We start from the raw sequence: 13,866 nt of genomic DNA on the forward strand, positions 1-13,866 counted from the left end.
AGTCAAATGTATTTCCACTAGGATAAAAACATATTACCAGTAAAGCAATGGGGGACAGGAGGGTTGATAAGCATGCGGCTATTTTGCAGAAGACTCGCTCTTCGCTCCAGATGTCAGGTGAGAAAGAAGCAGAGACGATGACCTACCATCGGCGCCCTCTGCTGTTTTCCGTCTCTCTCTCAGATTCAGCGGGGTAAACTATCCATTAGCTTTGCTAACACATCAGGGCAGCAGAGAGTGAGGAAAGTAACAGGGGGGTCGGGGTGAACTGAACCACGGCAAAGCTAAATAAATAACAGGCAAAAAAAAAAGCGCTACAAACTCCGCTCAAGACTGAGATGGAATAGTCTAGATATTAATAATTTGGGGGAAAAGTAAAACAATTCAACAATAACAGCTATAATAAGTGGATTGTCATTGTAGTTTTTTTTTGTTTTGTTTTGTTTTTTTTACAATTCATATATCAATCTATAGACAGGATGGCGCTGGATTGATGAGAGCATTTCAAGCAATTTAATTTTCACATGTATCCCTTTTAATAAGACATAAAAAAGGCCAGAGGGAAAACGGGCTGGTATCTTCCATTGATCTTCAATAATCACATTCATTCATTCATTTCTTTATTTCACACAAATCTCAGTCTTTCCCACGTTTCTCCTCTCACACCTCTATTGACACTCTTAAGAAATACGGCGGTTGGGGTTGAACGAAGCGTCTTCAGTGGCCTTACACATACACAGTAGGTGGTGGGGGGGGGGTAAGGGCGTAATGGTGTTCGGAAAGGGTTAGTGAGGGAATGTAAGAATGCAATATAATGAGTGTGTGTGTGTGCATATGTGTTTCACTGTGTGTTTTGACAACAACTGGTGCTGACGCTTAAGCGGGCATGTAAGGGGGAGGTGGTTCCTTCTCTGGCATCTTCATTGCCATCTCGTAAGTGGGCAGGATGTACTAGAGAAGAAGAAAAAAAAAAAAACATAGAAGCTGTTTAGACTGGCACTGTACTGTAGGGCTGGGCCATAAAACAATGTTGATAATTATCACGAAAAAAAAACCCCAAAAAAACAATCCCACAATTACAATCATAAACTAATGAGTGAATAATGACAACTGTCTATCTGTACAATCGCTCTATCAGGCTACAGCAATAGCATAATGTAGTGGACACATTTAAGGCCAAAACAAGGAAACACATGTTGTTGGAAACGTAAGAACGAGCGACCTTGTGGAGAGTCAGACGTCCGCACAAGACGAGGACATTGTGGCTAAAAAAGGTCACACAGCATTAGTGATTTGGAAAAAGGTGTGGATTTGTAAAGCTGGATATACAGCAGAGCGATATCTGCTGCGAGATAGGCAGGCGACCTGTGCCGTCGAGGCCAGGAAACACAACAAACCTTTTCCACCATCTGAAAAGGTGATGTTACCATCCCACCGAGTGTAAAGAAGCCAGAGTCTGCTGTCCCAAACTGATGGCACCAGCACTACATTATTTCAAATCCCAGCAGTAGAAGTCGCTCCTGTCTGCCTTTTCAGTCATTACTGAGTCTCTGGCAGAAACCAGACCAGTCGCTGTGTTTATTTTTAATGGTGAAAAGTCATTTTTCAAAAAGCAAAAAATGACCTGGTTGTTACCTCTCAAATGTGATGTTTGCTGGGTTTTTTTTTTTTTTAGATTTCTATGATAGTAAACTGAATATCTTTGGGTTTTTAATTTAAATATGCCAACTTAGGCTTTGGGTAATTGTAATTGACATTTTGCACAATTTTTCAGCCATTTTACATATCAAACAGTCACTGAACTAGTTTCAAACCTAATTCTGAGTTTACTTCACAAGGAGAGCACTCAGTTTAATGTAAACGGTGCTAAACAACTTTTTGATGTGAGGGAAAATATGTGTGAAATGTTTGAACATCTTCCGAAGTTTTTTACTGGTGAAAATCTGTTGAAACTGGCAATGAAGAAAAAACAATGAGCCGTGGATTGTGTATTTTCAGTCTTTTTCTAAATTTAGAAGGCAATAAATGTTTTTCCCCTTACATGGTAAACTCATAAACTTTGTTCAAGTGCTTTCCTCTTTTGGCTTTTCAGACTGTCAGTGTGTGGACGGCACGCCACCTGCTGGCTTCACTTAGGCATTACATTTTGCGGCATATGTGTCAAGTGACAGTGTTTTCGTGACAGTAGGTGCTACTCAAAAATTGTAAGGGTCAATCAAAAGGGTATCACAGGTAGCTGTCATACCTGGGGAGGGGTCTCAAAGGCATTGTAAACAGCAATTTCTGGCATGTTCCTGTTGTTGATGTACTTGTAGCAGTTCCACACACAGTTGATCAAGTAAGCCTGCAAAGCAGAGAAATACGCATTTGGATTTTTAGAGTTGAATCAGGCTTCGTCATTAAACCATCAGTAAACCACTTCAATCCTTAAATTTGCTAAACCATAAACCACATTTCTGCAAGTTAAATACACAACAAAAAATGCAAATATGACAGCATCAGTATGGTTGGTAAACAGAAATATGTTAGCAATTTCCTAGCTCAGCAAACTGTGTCTTGAACTCACCCCTGTACTTCATATCAGTTTTCTCATTTTACCATATTTCATTCCTTTTTTATATTAGATTTGCTTTAGGAGGACTTTAATTAAAAGAACCAATGGACTGAATATCCAAGGTTTGACTTTGAATAACCGATAGTTTCACCTTGAGGATGATGAGGAAGGCAAAGAAGACCAGCACAAAGAGCAGCAGGCAGCTGGAGTCCAGAGAGAGGAGGTTATCTTTGTATGGGAAATCCGGCTGAGGAGGAAAAGAACAGGCAATGTCAGATAATCAACCCACATCACCATCAACGCTACCACTGAATCAAGAAGAAAAAACTTAACGATCTCCATGGGGGCTTGGTGCTGCTGTAACAGCAAAAGGTTATAGGTGGCACCCTTTCATTATTTTAAAAAAATAACAATAGATCTGGGAATTTAACGTATTTCTTTTTGATTTAGAAAAAATTAGAAAAAAAAAAAAGAATTTGCTGTGGAAATAATGTAGTTTGCTACTACTTTCCTAATTAGTTTGAGGGACTTGACAGCAGCATAGTCAGCAGCTCATTTGCTTTTTTCTCCTCAGTTTCTGTAAACATGGAATCCTACTCTAAAATGTTAACAGTGTCATTTTGTTTAAGGAAACAATTTGTGAATTTGTAGGACCATAATTCACATTAAAATTGGAATAACTTAACTCCTACCTTTAGTCCTACTTTAAATAACTAGGACGAAATACTCTTTTATACTCTATTAAATACTCTACTAAATAAATTGGTATTTCTTTTTGGTAAAATTAATACCGTTAATACAGTTACAGAACTGTGTATTCTGTAACTGCTTACAAATACTGTATGTGGAGTGTTGTCAGGATTCTCTGTAATAAAATTAACATGGGGGAGGCAGGACGATTGAGTCATTTGTTTGAGTCCGATAATGTCAACTGTATGAGAGTGTGGACTGCTGGGACTGACCAGCTGGTCCAGGTAGTCCTTGATCCTGGGTAGGTAGGTGAGAGAACTGATGGCCACCAGGCAGCTCAGAGCAAAGTCAAACAGCTGGTAGCAGAAAAACGGGATGAGCCAGCCATCGCGATGCTGAGGAAATCAAAAACAGGTGGAGAAAGATGACTCAGCATTGGTGAGTATATGATTTGAGATAGAAAGAACTATGTTGCCCTTTTTCAACCTTATCTCTGCACACTTGTCTTGAATTAACATTCTTACATGTGGGTAGGTTTTATTACATCTACATGTCCTACAGCTGAGGATGAACTCACATCCTGAGCAGAAAGAAACACTTAGTTTTTCATTAGTGTACCAAGTAAAAAAATCCAACCTTGGTTTTCTTGGTTTAAATGTCTAATCCGAATTTTCCCATCCTGAAAACATTCTTCCTATTGCTCAGGCTGCACCTTCAGATGTGGTTTGGGGTAAATGAAAACAGCCTGCTCACAGAAACAGGAAGAGCTGACATTGAAAATGTGTTTATTAGTCAGACTGTAACAAATACAGAGAGAAGTTTGAAAAAAAGCAATGGGGTCCTTTTACTTTGTCTCTTCACAAGACACTCTACGGGCATTCTGGGTGATTTTTCTACCAAAAGCACAGTGTACTCCAGCCTTGACAAAAATCTACTTCACTCTCCATTTCTACATTATGTAGCAAAGTACTGAATATCTTTGGCAGTTATGATCGTCGTTCAACCATTGAGGGGTAATTCACCAGGACACTATACCAACAGTGGCGCTGCACTGCCACACTATACTGAAAAGAGTAACTACATTTGTCTGGGAGCGTGTACTTGCACAGCTAAAGCATAAATAACCGGCATGCACAGAGTACCCAGCCGGCAGATTTGTGTCATAATTTAACTGTGCAGTCATCCCAACTTGCAGCTTAGCAGGTCCACGTCAAAATGCTATCAAACCTGTCGGTCTTGATGCCATCAGGCAGGCCTGTGAGGTAAAGATGACAAGCAGTGAGAACACAGCATTGTGTGCTACCCCCACTGCTGCAGGATTATTTTAAACATTCAGCTAAAATGTACTGTAGTTCAAAAAAAAGAGGAGGGTGCTTTGATTTTTCCTGTTACCTCTTACTTACTTAACTCTGGTGCTATTATTATACAACTTGAAAGCAATGCTCTTTTATGCACGCATATTTGGGATTAAATATTTGCATAAAAAAACCGTGCTGTCAAGAGAATTTAAAAAAAAGGCACCATATCTATGGTGCACACTTACAGTAATGGCTCCATACACCATCATGGCACTGATAGTGAGCATCAGCAGAGAGATGGCAAATCCAACACAGGCATTCTCTGTACGGGACAAAGTGACAACAAATAAAATTACCAAATGCAGGCAAAGACTTATCATAATTTTATTTTAGCTTTAGCCTTAAACGTAAATGTATAGTGAGTGTGGATGAATGGGTATTTGCCTGTGTGCTCTTTGAAGCAGCTGGGATTTGCATACAGTGTAAGTCAATAGTTTCCAGGGCCTCTGTCTTTCTAACCAACTCTGTTTTAAAGGCCAACTCTGGGGAGCATTAAGCTTCCCTCTTTCCGCAGCAATGAAACTCAGTCTGAGATAATTAAAAGGCCTGTCTTTCATATCCTCTTTTCCCTCCATCACTCAGTCTCTCGCTTCCTCAAACTGTTCTGCCTTTTGCACTGGAGAGATGGTGCTTGTGAGAAAGCTACCGCAGCAATGCAGCTCAGACACAATTCTCTGTTAATTCAGTAGCTCAAGCAGAACAACATGTAAATCAATGTTTGAATCTGTCAGAAGACTGTCTGGAGCTCCTCTCGTGGCTACTGAAAACAAAATTCACACAGGGTTAAACTCTGATATCCATCAAATCATGACTATGAAGAGTATGTTGGAGCTGATAAAAGTACCACTTTTATTACGTGTAAAACATAAACTTCAATCCTTGTGGATTTTTGTCCATTAAAATATATATTTTATTCCAAATTTTCAAAAAAAAAAAAAGCCCAATCAATTATTAAATCTGATTATTTTTGAATAGGGCTGCAACTTAAGGTCCTTTTCATCATTAATTTATCTGCCGATTACTTACTGGATTAACTGATTAATTGTTTGATCTAGAAAATGTTGGGGAAAAAATTAACCTTTGCAGCACAATGTGATGTCTTCAGCATTCAAGAGCTGAGATTTTCTGTTTACTATCAGATAAGATCAAGAAGAGCAGAAAATCCTCACATTGGAAAGACTGCAACCGGACAATATTTTTTCACGCCATGCCAAAGACCATTTTCACATGTTTTCTCTATCAGTTAAATTCATAAACACGACCTAGATTGTGAAGTAAAATGAGTGCAGCCTGATGAAGCTGGACTAATAATCATGAGTAAGGATAACTGAGCCAGTCTGAATGCTAACATTGTCTCTGCAGACTGCGGACATCCTCCACTGCCCTGTGTGCTGGCATGAGCCTGCTGTTGGAAGGTCAACCCACCGCCGTTGTTTCCTCTCCTATCCTGCTGAATTACTGTTTCAGAAAAATGCAAAGGCCTTCACCAAGCCAACCAACGAAAAAAAACCCCAACTAGAAAGAAAGGAACCCTCACAGTCCTACCAGCCGTGCCCTGGCACATACAAACACAAACACATAGGACAAACTTAAATCCTTGAGGAAATACAAAGGAACGCAGTGGAATCGCACCAATAACAACATTTTCAAACGAGATGTAAACAACACAGCATTGTCCTGTTGTCCCCATTAGTTGTTTTGTTTAGCGGTCAGTGGGGGGTTGTTGTGCTCCCTGTGGAAGATGAATCACACAGCAGCCCATGGTTTAGTGAAAGGCCCTAAAAAGAAAAAGCAGCTACACACTGAAAAAAACAATGATAATACTATATATCCAGTGATGTTACAATGGGCAATGCACCGTCATCATCAGGACAGAGTACAGTTCAAAGGTCCACCACAACAGAATGGGCTGAGTGTGATTAAATTAGGGGAGCAGCTAACAGTTACTTTTATTATCGATTAATCTGCAGACTATTTTCTCCATTAATCGATGAAATTGCTTTAAAACATCAGAAAATAGTGAATAATATCAATTTTCTACCCATTTTCCTAGAGTCCTTGTTGATATAATCTGATGTATTTCAGTTTATTATCAGTTTACAAGTACATAAAACAGACAAAATCAACAAATACTCACACTGGAGAAGCTGCATCCAGAGAATTTTCCACATTTGTGCTTAAAATTTTTTTTAAATTATGTATCAATTATCAAAATAGTTGCAGATTAAATTTCTGTTGATCGACTGATTGCTGCAGCTGTAGTGTAAATGCATGATAAAGTGAATACAATGTAATTCTTTTTACAATGCAGTTTATTAGCCCTTACAGCAATGCTTATGCAGATTTCACAGCTTACCAGACATCCTGTTGGAGATGACCTCATATTGCAAGTCGATGGTGGGCACGTTCTCTGGGTGGGTCACCGCTACGGTCAGCAAGATGCCCATCAACAGGTTGACAACCTGAGGAGAGGAAGGAGGAAACAGATTGAAGCTTTTTTTTTTAAAAAGGACTCTGGGAGAAATTTGGCATGTCGTAGCACATCAACTATAAATTGTGTATCCTTCACATGATTAACAACATTTTCAATATATGGATTGGAATATGTTTTAGATTGAGTACCTCTCTTCCCAGCAGCCACTTGTTTCAGTTCATATCAGTACTGTATGAAAATCAACTTTGCAGACACATGCATGTGATAGGCAATACCACAGTGAACAATTCATCATCCTTTTTTTTTCCAAGTTTGCTTTATCATTATGTGGCAACACAGTCGTGAGGAGGAAAATGTCAAAGACACTCAAGCATTCATGCCAAAATGCACTGCATTCACAAGATATAATATGTCATTGAAAAAAAAAAAAATCTAATTCATACAACAGATAATCAATTCTAAAAACTGTGAAAAAATATATATATTTAAGTGAAACCAACGTTTACCTGGAAGAAAGAAAATAAAATTGTATGTTACGAGAATATTTGGTAATGTTGTAAAAATGTATGTAATATGAAGTTAATGTGCTATACAAAAAAAAGAATGGAATAACCCGTTAAACATGAAACTAACTTCTGAGAAGTGAAACTAAAGATGTCTTAAATGAAAGAAAATGTTAGTGTAAAGATATCCCACAAGGCCAACATCCCATATAATATTCAACCAAGTCACAACATCACAAAACTACAAGTGCTGCAACAAAGGTCTGATCCTGTGGGATGGATTTGACTTCAGAAAAGTATTGTTTAGTGATCAGGCCATTTGTGTTTATCGGTTTATATAGTCAGACAACTTCAAGATGAAGAAAGTAGAGATTAAAGAAATACTGGTGAAGGTCAATCCTGGTTATTTAAGTGAAGACAACATAAACACTGTGAGATTAAGCTCTGTAGTGTGCAAGTGACACTTGGTACAACTGGGTAAAAGCAATTATCACTTGAACAGCCTAAACCAGTGCGTTTAGGCTGTGGTTTATGGGGAAGCAGCCTTGCCTGCCTGGAACCACAGTTAAGCTGTAACATCATCTATCAGCAACTATGTTCCGTTTTTTTAGCAGCTGTCCTAACAACTACCAAATAAGGCTTAAAGGCTTGGCGTTACAGTGTCATTAGTGAAGGAGAGGATTTTTGATGATTCTTCCTTCTCTTCACTTCAAACGAGAGTAACAAACACGAACGAAATATTCCCCAAAAATGACTAAAATGCAAGCTCGCTGAGTAACATTAAGCTTTAGGAAGTCCCCGAGTCTGCCACTGCATTGAAACTATTACTTGAAGGTGGAAGAAACTGTTTTCAATCCATTGTGCCTTGTTTTTACATAATTTTACCAGCAAACCAGAGCTTGAGCACAGAAGAAAATCTCCTCAAGTTAATGACTATCCACTTGTTACAATAGCTGGCACCATGCACCAAATTACGAGCCTCTCCTAAATGCAGCAGTTACACTTTATGTCCCAGCCCGGTCACTTAGGAGCCATTTATCTGTTTGTTGTTGTTGTGTTAGATTTTAACGTCAACTGTAGACAAGCTGGAGAGTTCTACAGTCACTGTGAAAAACGACTCTTAGTGGAAACAGGGGGACATGGCTCAACTGTTTTTTGTGTGTAAAAAATTGTCCAGCTGACAAAAATCGAAGATTTGAACACGCAACAAAACCCAGACACATCTGTTTTTGACGCGAGGAAACGAGAAGGGGATTAAACCAGCTGTGAGTTTACAGAGCTGCAGTAACATAATGTGCAGAAGACAACGGCGGCCAACAGTCAGATGCTGCAGCTTGCCTATGAAATACAGCTCCCCAATTTAACCTGCGATCACAGTCTGAACTAAGTGACTTCCAACAAAGAGGACGTGATTTAACTCTGCGTCCTGTTCATAGAAATTTATCTTACTGCGGATTTTTTCCTAACCAAACTTCATCTTCTTGCGATTTGACAACCGTCACGTCAGCCCAGACTCGGCTAGCTAAATGTGCTATCCAAGCCAAATGTCACTTTAAAAAAAAAAAAAAAAAAATTATTATTACTTTCAGACTCCATTTGACCAGGAGCTGATACATAAAATTCGTCTGTTATCAGTTTTAATACCGCATTTTCAAGGTTGAGAGAGCACGGAGAGAAGCATTTATCCAAACCCAAAATGATAGCCGGCTACTGCTAATGCTAGCCTTCTGTTGCCGTTAACTTGGCACGTAACGGCTGTTTTAAAATAGTCAAAACTAACATATAGCTAACACTGGAGTTCCTGGTAACACTTATAAAACATTTCAGAAGCTGTTTGCTGCTGTGTGGTTCGTATTCATTACGTTACTTGCTACTTTAGCGAACTTAACCCAACTGATTGACAGCATTAGCTTCCATTAGCGGACTAAACCACCCTCTCGCCCCCCTCCCTCCATTCCTTCACCATTTTACTTACCATGTACCATGTCCCCAGGATGATGGTCCCCGTCCGGACATGGCAACATCCACAACACCTAGTGGTGTACAGTCTGTCTCGACTAGGCTTAAAATGATGCATGTCCTCCACGAGGGTAGGCAGAAACATCGGGAGAGCCGCTGGTCGTGAACGGGAGAAAAAGCTTCTCGGCATCCAAAGTCAGCCAACGAACACGCAGGAACGCCCACCCCTGCTCCCCTGCTCCCCTGCTCCCCCGCTCCCCTCCCCTGACGAGCTGCGCTACACCGTGGATAAAAACAAACGCTGTGACGGGGAGGAAGAGGCGGGGACCAGGCTTAGCTTTCGACGACAGGAGTTTCAATTAGTTTGTTTTTATTTCTATTAATAATTATACAATACAAAAATAGTTACAAAATTATTTTATGGCAGGTAGAGTACAAAGGCAACACGACGTGTTACACTGTAGCAGCCGATCGCCATTACCTAATCGGTGTAACTGATATTTACTATCCGACCGCAAATGAGTTTCTTAATTAATATCTCATGACTTATTCAGCTAACTGAGGTTTCCATACTTAACGCAGCGGGTCAAATATGTTTTTTGGTGCAATCAGGGCTGTAGGATCGCGGAAATGCCAGTCGCTCATTAGTCCTGTGCGCAGCTTAGAGAGGGCGAGGGCTGCCTTTTCACCGCAGACATTTTGGTATCACTTATAACTTCACTTGAAACACCAACGACGGCTCTGCTCCACTCAAGAGTCCCGGAGAAGCCATCAGAGAGTGACAGTGAGCCGGTGTCCACAGCACCAAGACCCTGAAACTCAAGCAGCTACAAGGACATTTATCCAGTATTCATTTTACTATCTACACTTTTCCTATTGTGACACGTTAAAAGAGGAGGTTTTTTAATCATCGGTTTGAAAAAAAAAAAAAATCACTAACATGTAGGCTTATGGTTTGTATTTGATCATTTTGAGACAAATTTTGTGAAAAGTGATTTTAGGTCTTACTTTTTAATTAAAGTGCAGCATAAAAGTGAATTATTTCATAATTAATTTATAAAGTATTCACATAAAGCCTTTTTTTTTCATTGGTTCTGCCACAGGATCTGACACAATGTATCCGAGGCATGAATTGCAAAAATTTTTCTACAATTTCAATGAAGTTTCCTGATCATTATCTTGGCAGACTGTTCCTAGCATCTGATTTCCACAAAAAAAAAAAAAAAAAAATCAAAGTAACACATAGTAGCAAAACATCAAGTCAGTTAAAATACAGAGGACATGGCCTCTGCATCCTCTACGGTAGCTACAGTACTACGGCCCTGGGTAAAAATGAAGCAATTTTCAAAGCTTTGTAAAAGATAAGCAACGGAAATGTCATCAGATTAAGACAATTCCTCATATTTGAGCATATCAATAAATAAATTATCAATAAACGACAACAGATGATTTGCATTCAGTGCGAGAATAACTCTGTTTCCCTGTGCAGCCCCCCAAAAAATCTGAGGAAAGAATGAATTTACAGTGGCTCCCCAAGGTAGGGAAATTAGCCTGGTAGCTTCATCAACATTGGTGTGACAGTTTTTCAGAAGTGTGGACAGTTGCACAACTTATTCCCTGCGGATGTGCTTGCCCAGGATGTATCCTCCATAATCTCTGTTGTGCCATTTGTAGATTAATATTGCCACCAGTGTTGCAGCCAGTGTCACTCCTGTTAATCCTCCGGCAACGATACCTGTGAAGAAAAATTGCCGAGTTAGAATACTCATTCATAGTGCGTACCTGTGTCAAATTCGCTGTACCATTCTGCAAGGTACCTGCAAAGATCTGTTGGTTCTCCAAGAAGCTCTTGCTGTTTGCCATAATAACATATGATTCAGTGTCTTTTGCAGGCCAGTGGGTACCGTCAAAGTTCTGGTCTTTGCTTTTGGGGCGATGCGGGGTGTTTGTTATTTCGCCTGGTGAGACTGCAAACGGGGCGCATGAATCATACTGTGCATAGTTTGGGAAATAATGATGAGATAAACAATGCGTACTATGTAGAGCGGATCATCAAATATGTTCTGTAGATCAACAGTTTTATAGTCATTGAACATGGTACCAAGTATTACCTTGTTCTGACCAATCCCCTGAACCAGATCCGGAACTGTCCTGGTCATACTCTGAGCCCTCCAAGTCTTCAGGAAGGGCAGAAAACTGATTTCATGGAGAAAAAATGAATGAGGACATTTAAAATTAAGAACGGCTGCTGCACAACAGCAGGACAGTGCTCTTTCCTGCCCTATTGTTAGATATATGTAAAAAAAAAAAAAAAAAAAAACAAGTGAAGGAAACTTAAGGTAGACTATAATTAATAAATTTTTAATTATAATTTATAAACTTATAAATTGCTTTATTGCCCTTGAGAGGGCAATAATGCAATGAATCATGTCCCAGACACAAAGTTCCCCTGAGGTAACAGAGTCCTAAAACTGGCTCACACACCCATAATGACGCAAGTGATCACAGTGTTGTCACCAATAAAAAGTCATGAGTAGTGTATGGCTCAGATCAAATGACGTCGTCACTCCACCCGTTTGGCAAAGCAGCAAAGGTAGAAAAAACGCAGAGTCTATTGTTAGCAAATTTGGACTCGAAACATTTAATACAGCCGAGGGAGCAGTACGTGTGGGAAAAGCTTCTCTGGTGGGAGCTATTTCTGTGGACTGTTTCAGTGTTTGAACAGGCGTATAGGAGCACAAGATAAAGTTAAAAAAGCTCTTATAAAACACACCAGGGCTCTTTTACCGTGGACAGTCCATGTTCCATTATATTACTTTGCACTTACTATGTGAAGTCTGGAGGCGCCGAAAGGTATATTTTCTTAAACATGAGGCATTTAAAATTGAACAAACTGTTCCGGATATTCACAAGCTAAACTCTCTGACGGGGGGACAAAATGGCCTGTATCCATTGTCACCAATATACATGACTTGGGGCTGCTGTGCTTCATCAAGCAAACGCTACATACATTCGACAGTAGGCTTTAAAGCCCAACTGGGGGTGAATATTTTGAAACTCAAGAGATTGGATGGGGTGCGTGTGAGGAACGAAAGTTGCTCTGCGCGTCCTGGAACAATCTGGACTTTCATACTGTAAGGAAAAATAAAAAATAAAAAAAACGCACCACATTTTCCCTCAGCTACTTCCTGGTTCAAGGGATGTTATTATGCTGCATCCTTATGTGCTGCCCTGCTGTTGTGCACTTTGGTAATGTTTACCACTGGAAATGTTATCAGACAAGCTGGTGCATCAGTAATAACAAAACAGTAAAATAATATACCCGATGATAAGAGAAGGCAGTGGAAACAGGGGCCGTTCTAAATAATGAGTACTTGATACTTTAAGTAAATCCTACTGGTCATGCTTTTATTTATTTACTCTTAATTTATGCAAAATTTTGAACTCTTTCTCTCGTAGTGGAGAATGTTTCATTTCATGGTGTTTCTACTTTGACCTCCTTGAGGAATTGATCACTTCCACCACTACCGATAGGCCCATAGTGACAGATATCTACTGGTGGAACTATTAAAAATCTATATATAAAAAAAAAGAAAAAAAAAGAAAAAAATGCAATTCGCTTTCTGCCCCTCTCAATATAAATCCTTTCTACTAAAAGCCCAAAAGGAGAGAGAGGAGTAAGAGGTATAAAAACCCACAAAATGGGAAGTGTGAGGTCCTCTGCCCAAACACACGGAATTTAATATCTTCAGTTCTCTGTATACGATGTTGGGTCTGAAACTCAGCTCCTAGGATGGAAACCAGATTTACCGTCACGGCTCGGTAACACGACCCGCGGCTGACATCAGGAAGTGAGGGGAAAAAAAAGGTGAGGTGCCGAGAATCACGTACCGTCCAAAACGGACGTCTAACCGGCTCCGGGAATGACTTACCGACAGGTTGGCCGGATGTATCAATCCCAGGGCTAGAAGCAGAGACGCAGCCGAGGACGCCCTCATGTTTGAGGTGGGCCGGTGGCGAGCTCGTCCCAGGTCGCAGGAGCCTCCGCGAGGTGCTCCGGCTAGGACCTCGAGCCGGCGACGCCCCGCCCGCCGCCGACTCCGGGGTTGGGTCACAGGTGACATGTGTTTCACCGAGAGCGGGGTGAGGGAAGGCAGCCGTGCGTGTCCCTTTTCCTCCCTGAAAGAAAAATGGAAGAAGAAAAAAAAAAAAGTACATATTCAACTTGAAACCTCTCAGATCCCCAATAAACATCCTGGGATTAAAAATAGTAAACTGAGTGGCGATATGAAGGATTTACGTACATCTCAGATGACACCCTAATATTTTGGCTTTCTGTTAAATTTTTTTCCCCTTGTATAGTTTGTG

The 13,866-nt window shown here is 40.1% G+C and overlaps 2 protein-coding genes across 2 annotated transcripts; both read right to left on the bottom strand.

Moving 5' to 3' along the window:
- Window positions 1-443: 443 nt before the first annotated feature.
- laptm4a (lysosomal protein transmembrane 4 alpha) lies at window positions 444-9,733 on the bottom strand. The gene is made up of 7 exons (XM_040125796.1): window positions 9,515-9,733; window positions 6,959-7,064; window positions 4,788-4,864; window positions 3,517-3,639; window positions 2,706-2,801; window positions 2,246-2,344; window positions 444-951 (listed from the first exon to the last, which is right to left on the bottom strand). The coding sequence occupies exons 1-7, from the start codon at window positions 9,686-9,688 to the stop codon at window positions 877-879; spliced, it is 750 nt and encodes a 249-aa protein (XP_039981730.1). The 5' UTR covers window positions 9,689-9,733; the 3' UTR covers window positions 444-876.
- A 976-nt stretch (window positions 9,734-10,709) lies between these two features.
- On the bottom strand, window positions 10,710-13,533 carry LOC120789159 (syndecan-4-like). Its single transcript, XM_040125707.1, has 4 exons — window positions 13,431-13,533; window positions 11,610-11,694; window positions 11,316-11,465; window positions 10,710-11,233 (listed from the first exon to the last, which is right to left on the bottom strand). Exons 1-4 carry the CDS (start codon window positions 13,494-13,496, stop codon window positions 11,109-11,111), a joined length of 426 nt encoding a protein of 141 aa, XP_039981641.1. The 5' UTR covers window positions 13,497-13,533; the 3' UTR covers window positions 10,710-11,108.
- Between the last annotated feature and the right edge of the window lie 333 nt (window positions 13,534-13,866).

This window comes from Xiphias gladius, chromosome 4 (assembly GCF_016859285.1).
Source record: "Xiphias gladius isolate SHS-SW01 ecotype Sanya breed wild chromosome 4, ASM1685928v1, whole genome shotgun sequence".
Lineage (NCBI taxonomy): Eukaryota > Metazoa > Chordata > Actinopteri > Istiophoriformes > Xiphiidae > Xiphias > Xiphias gladius.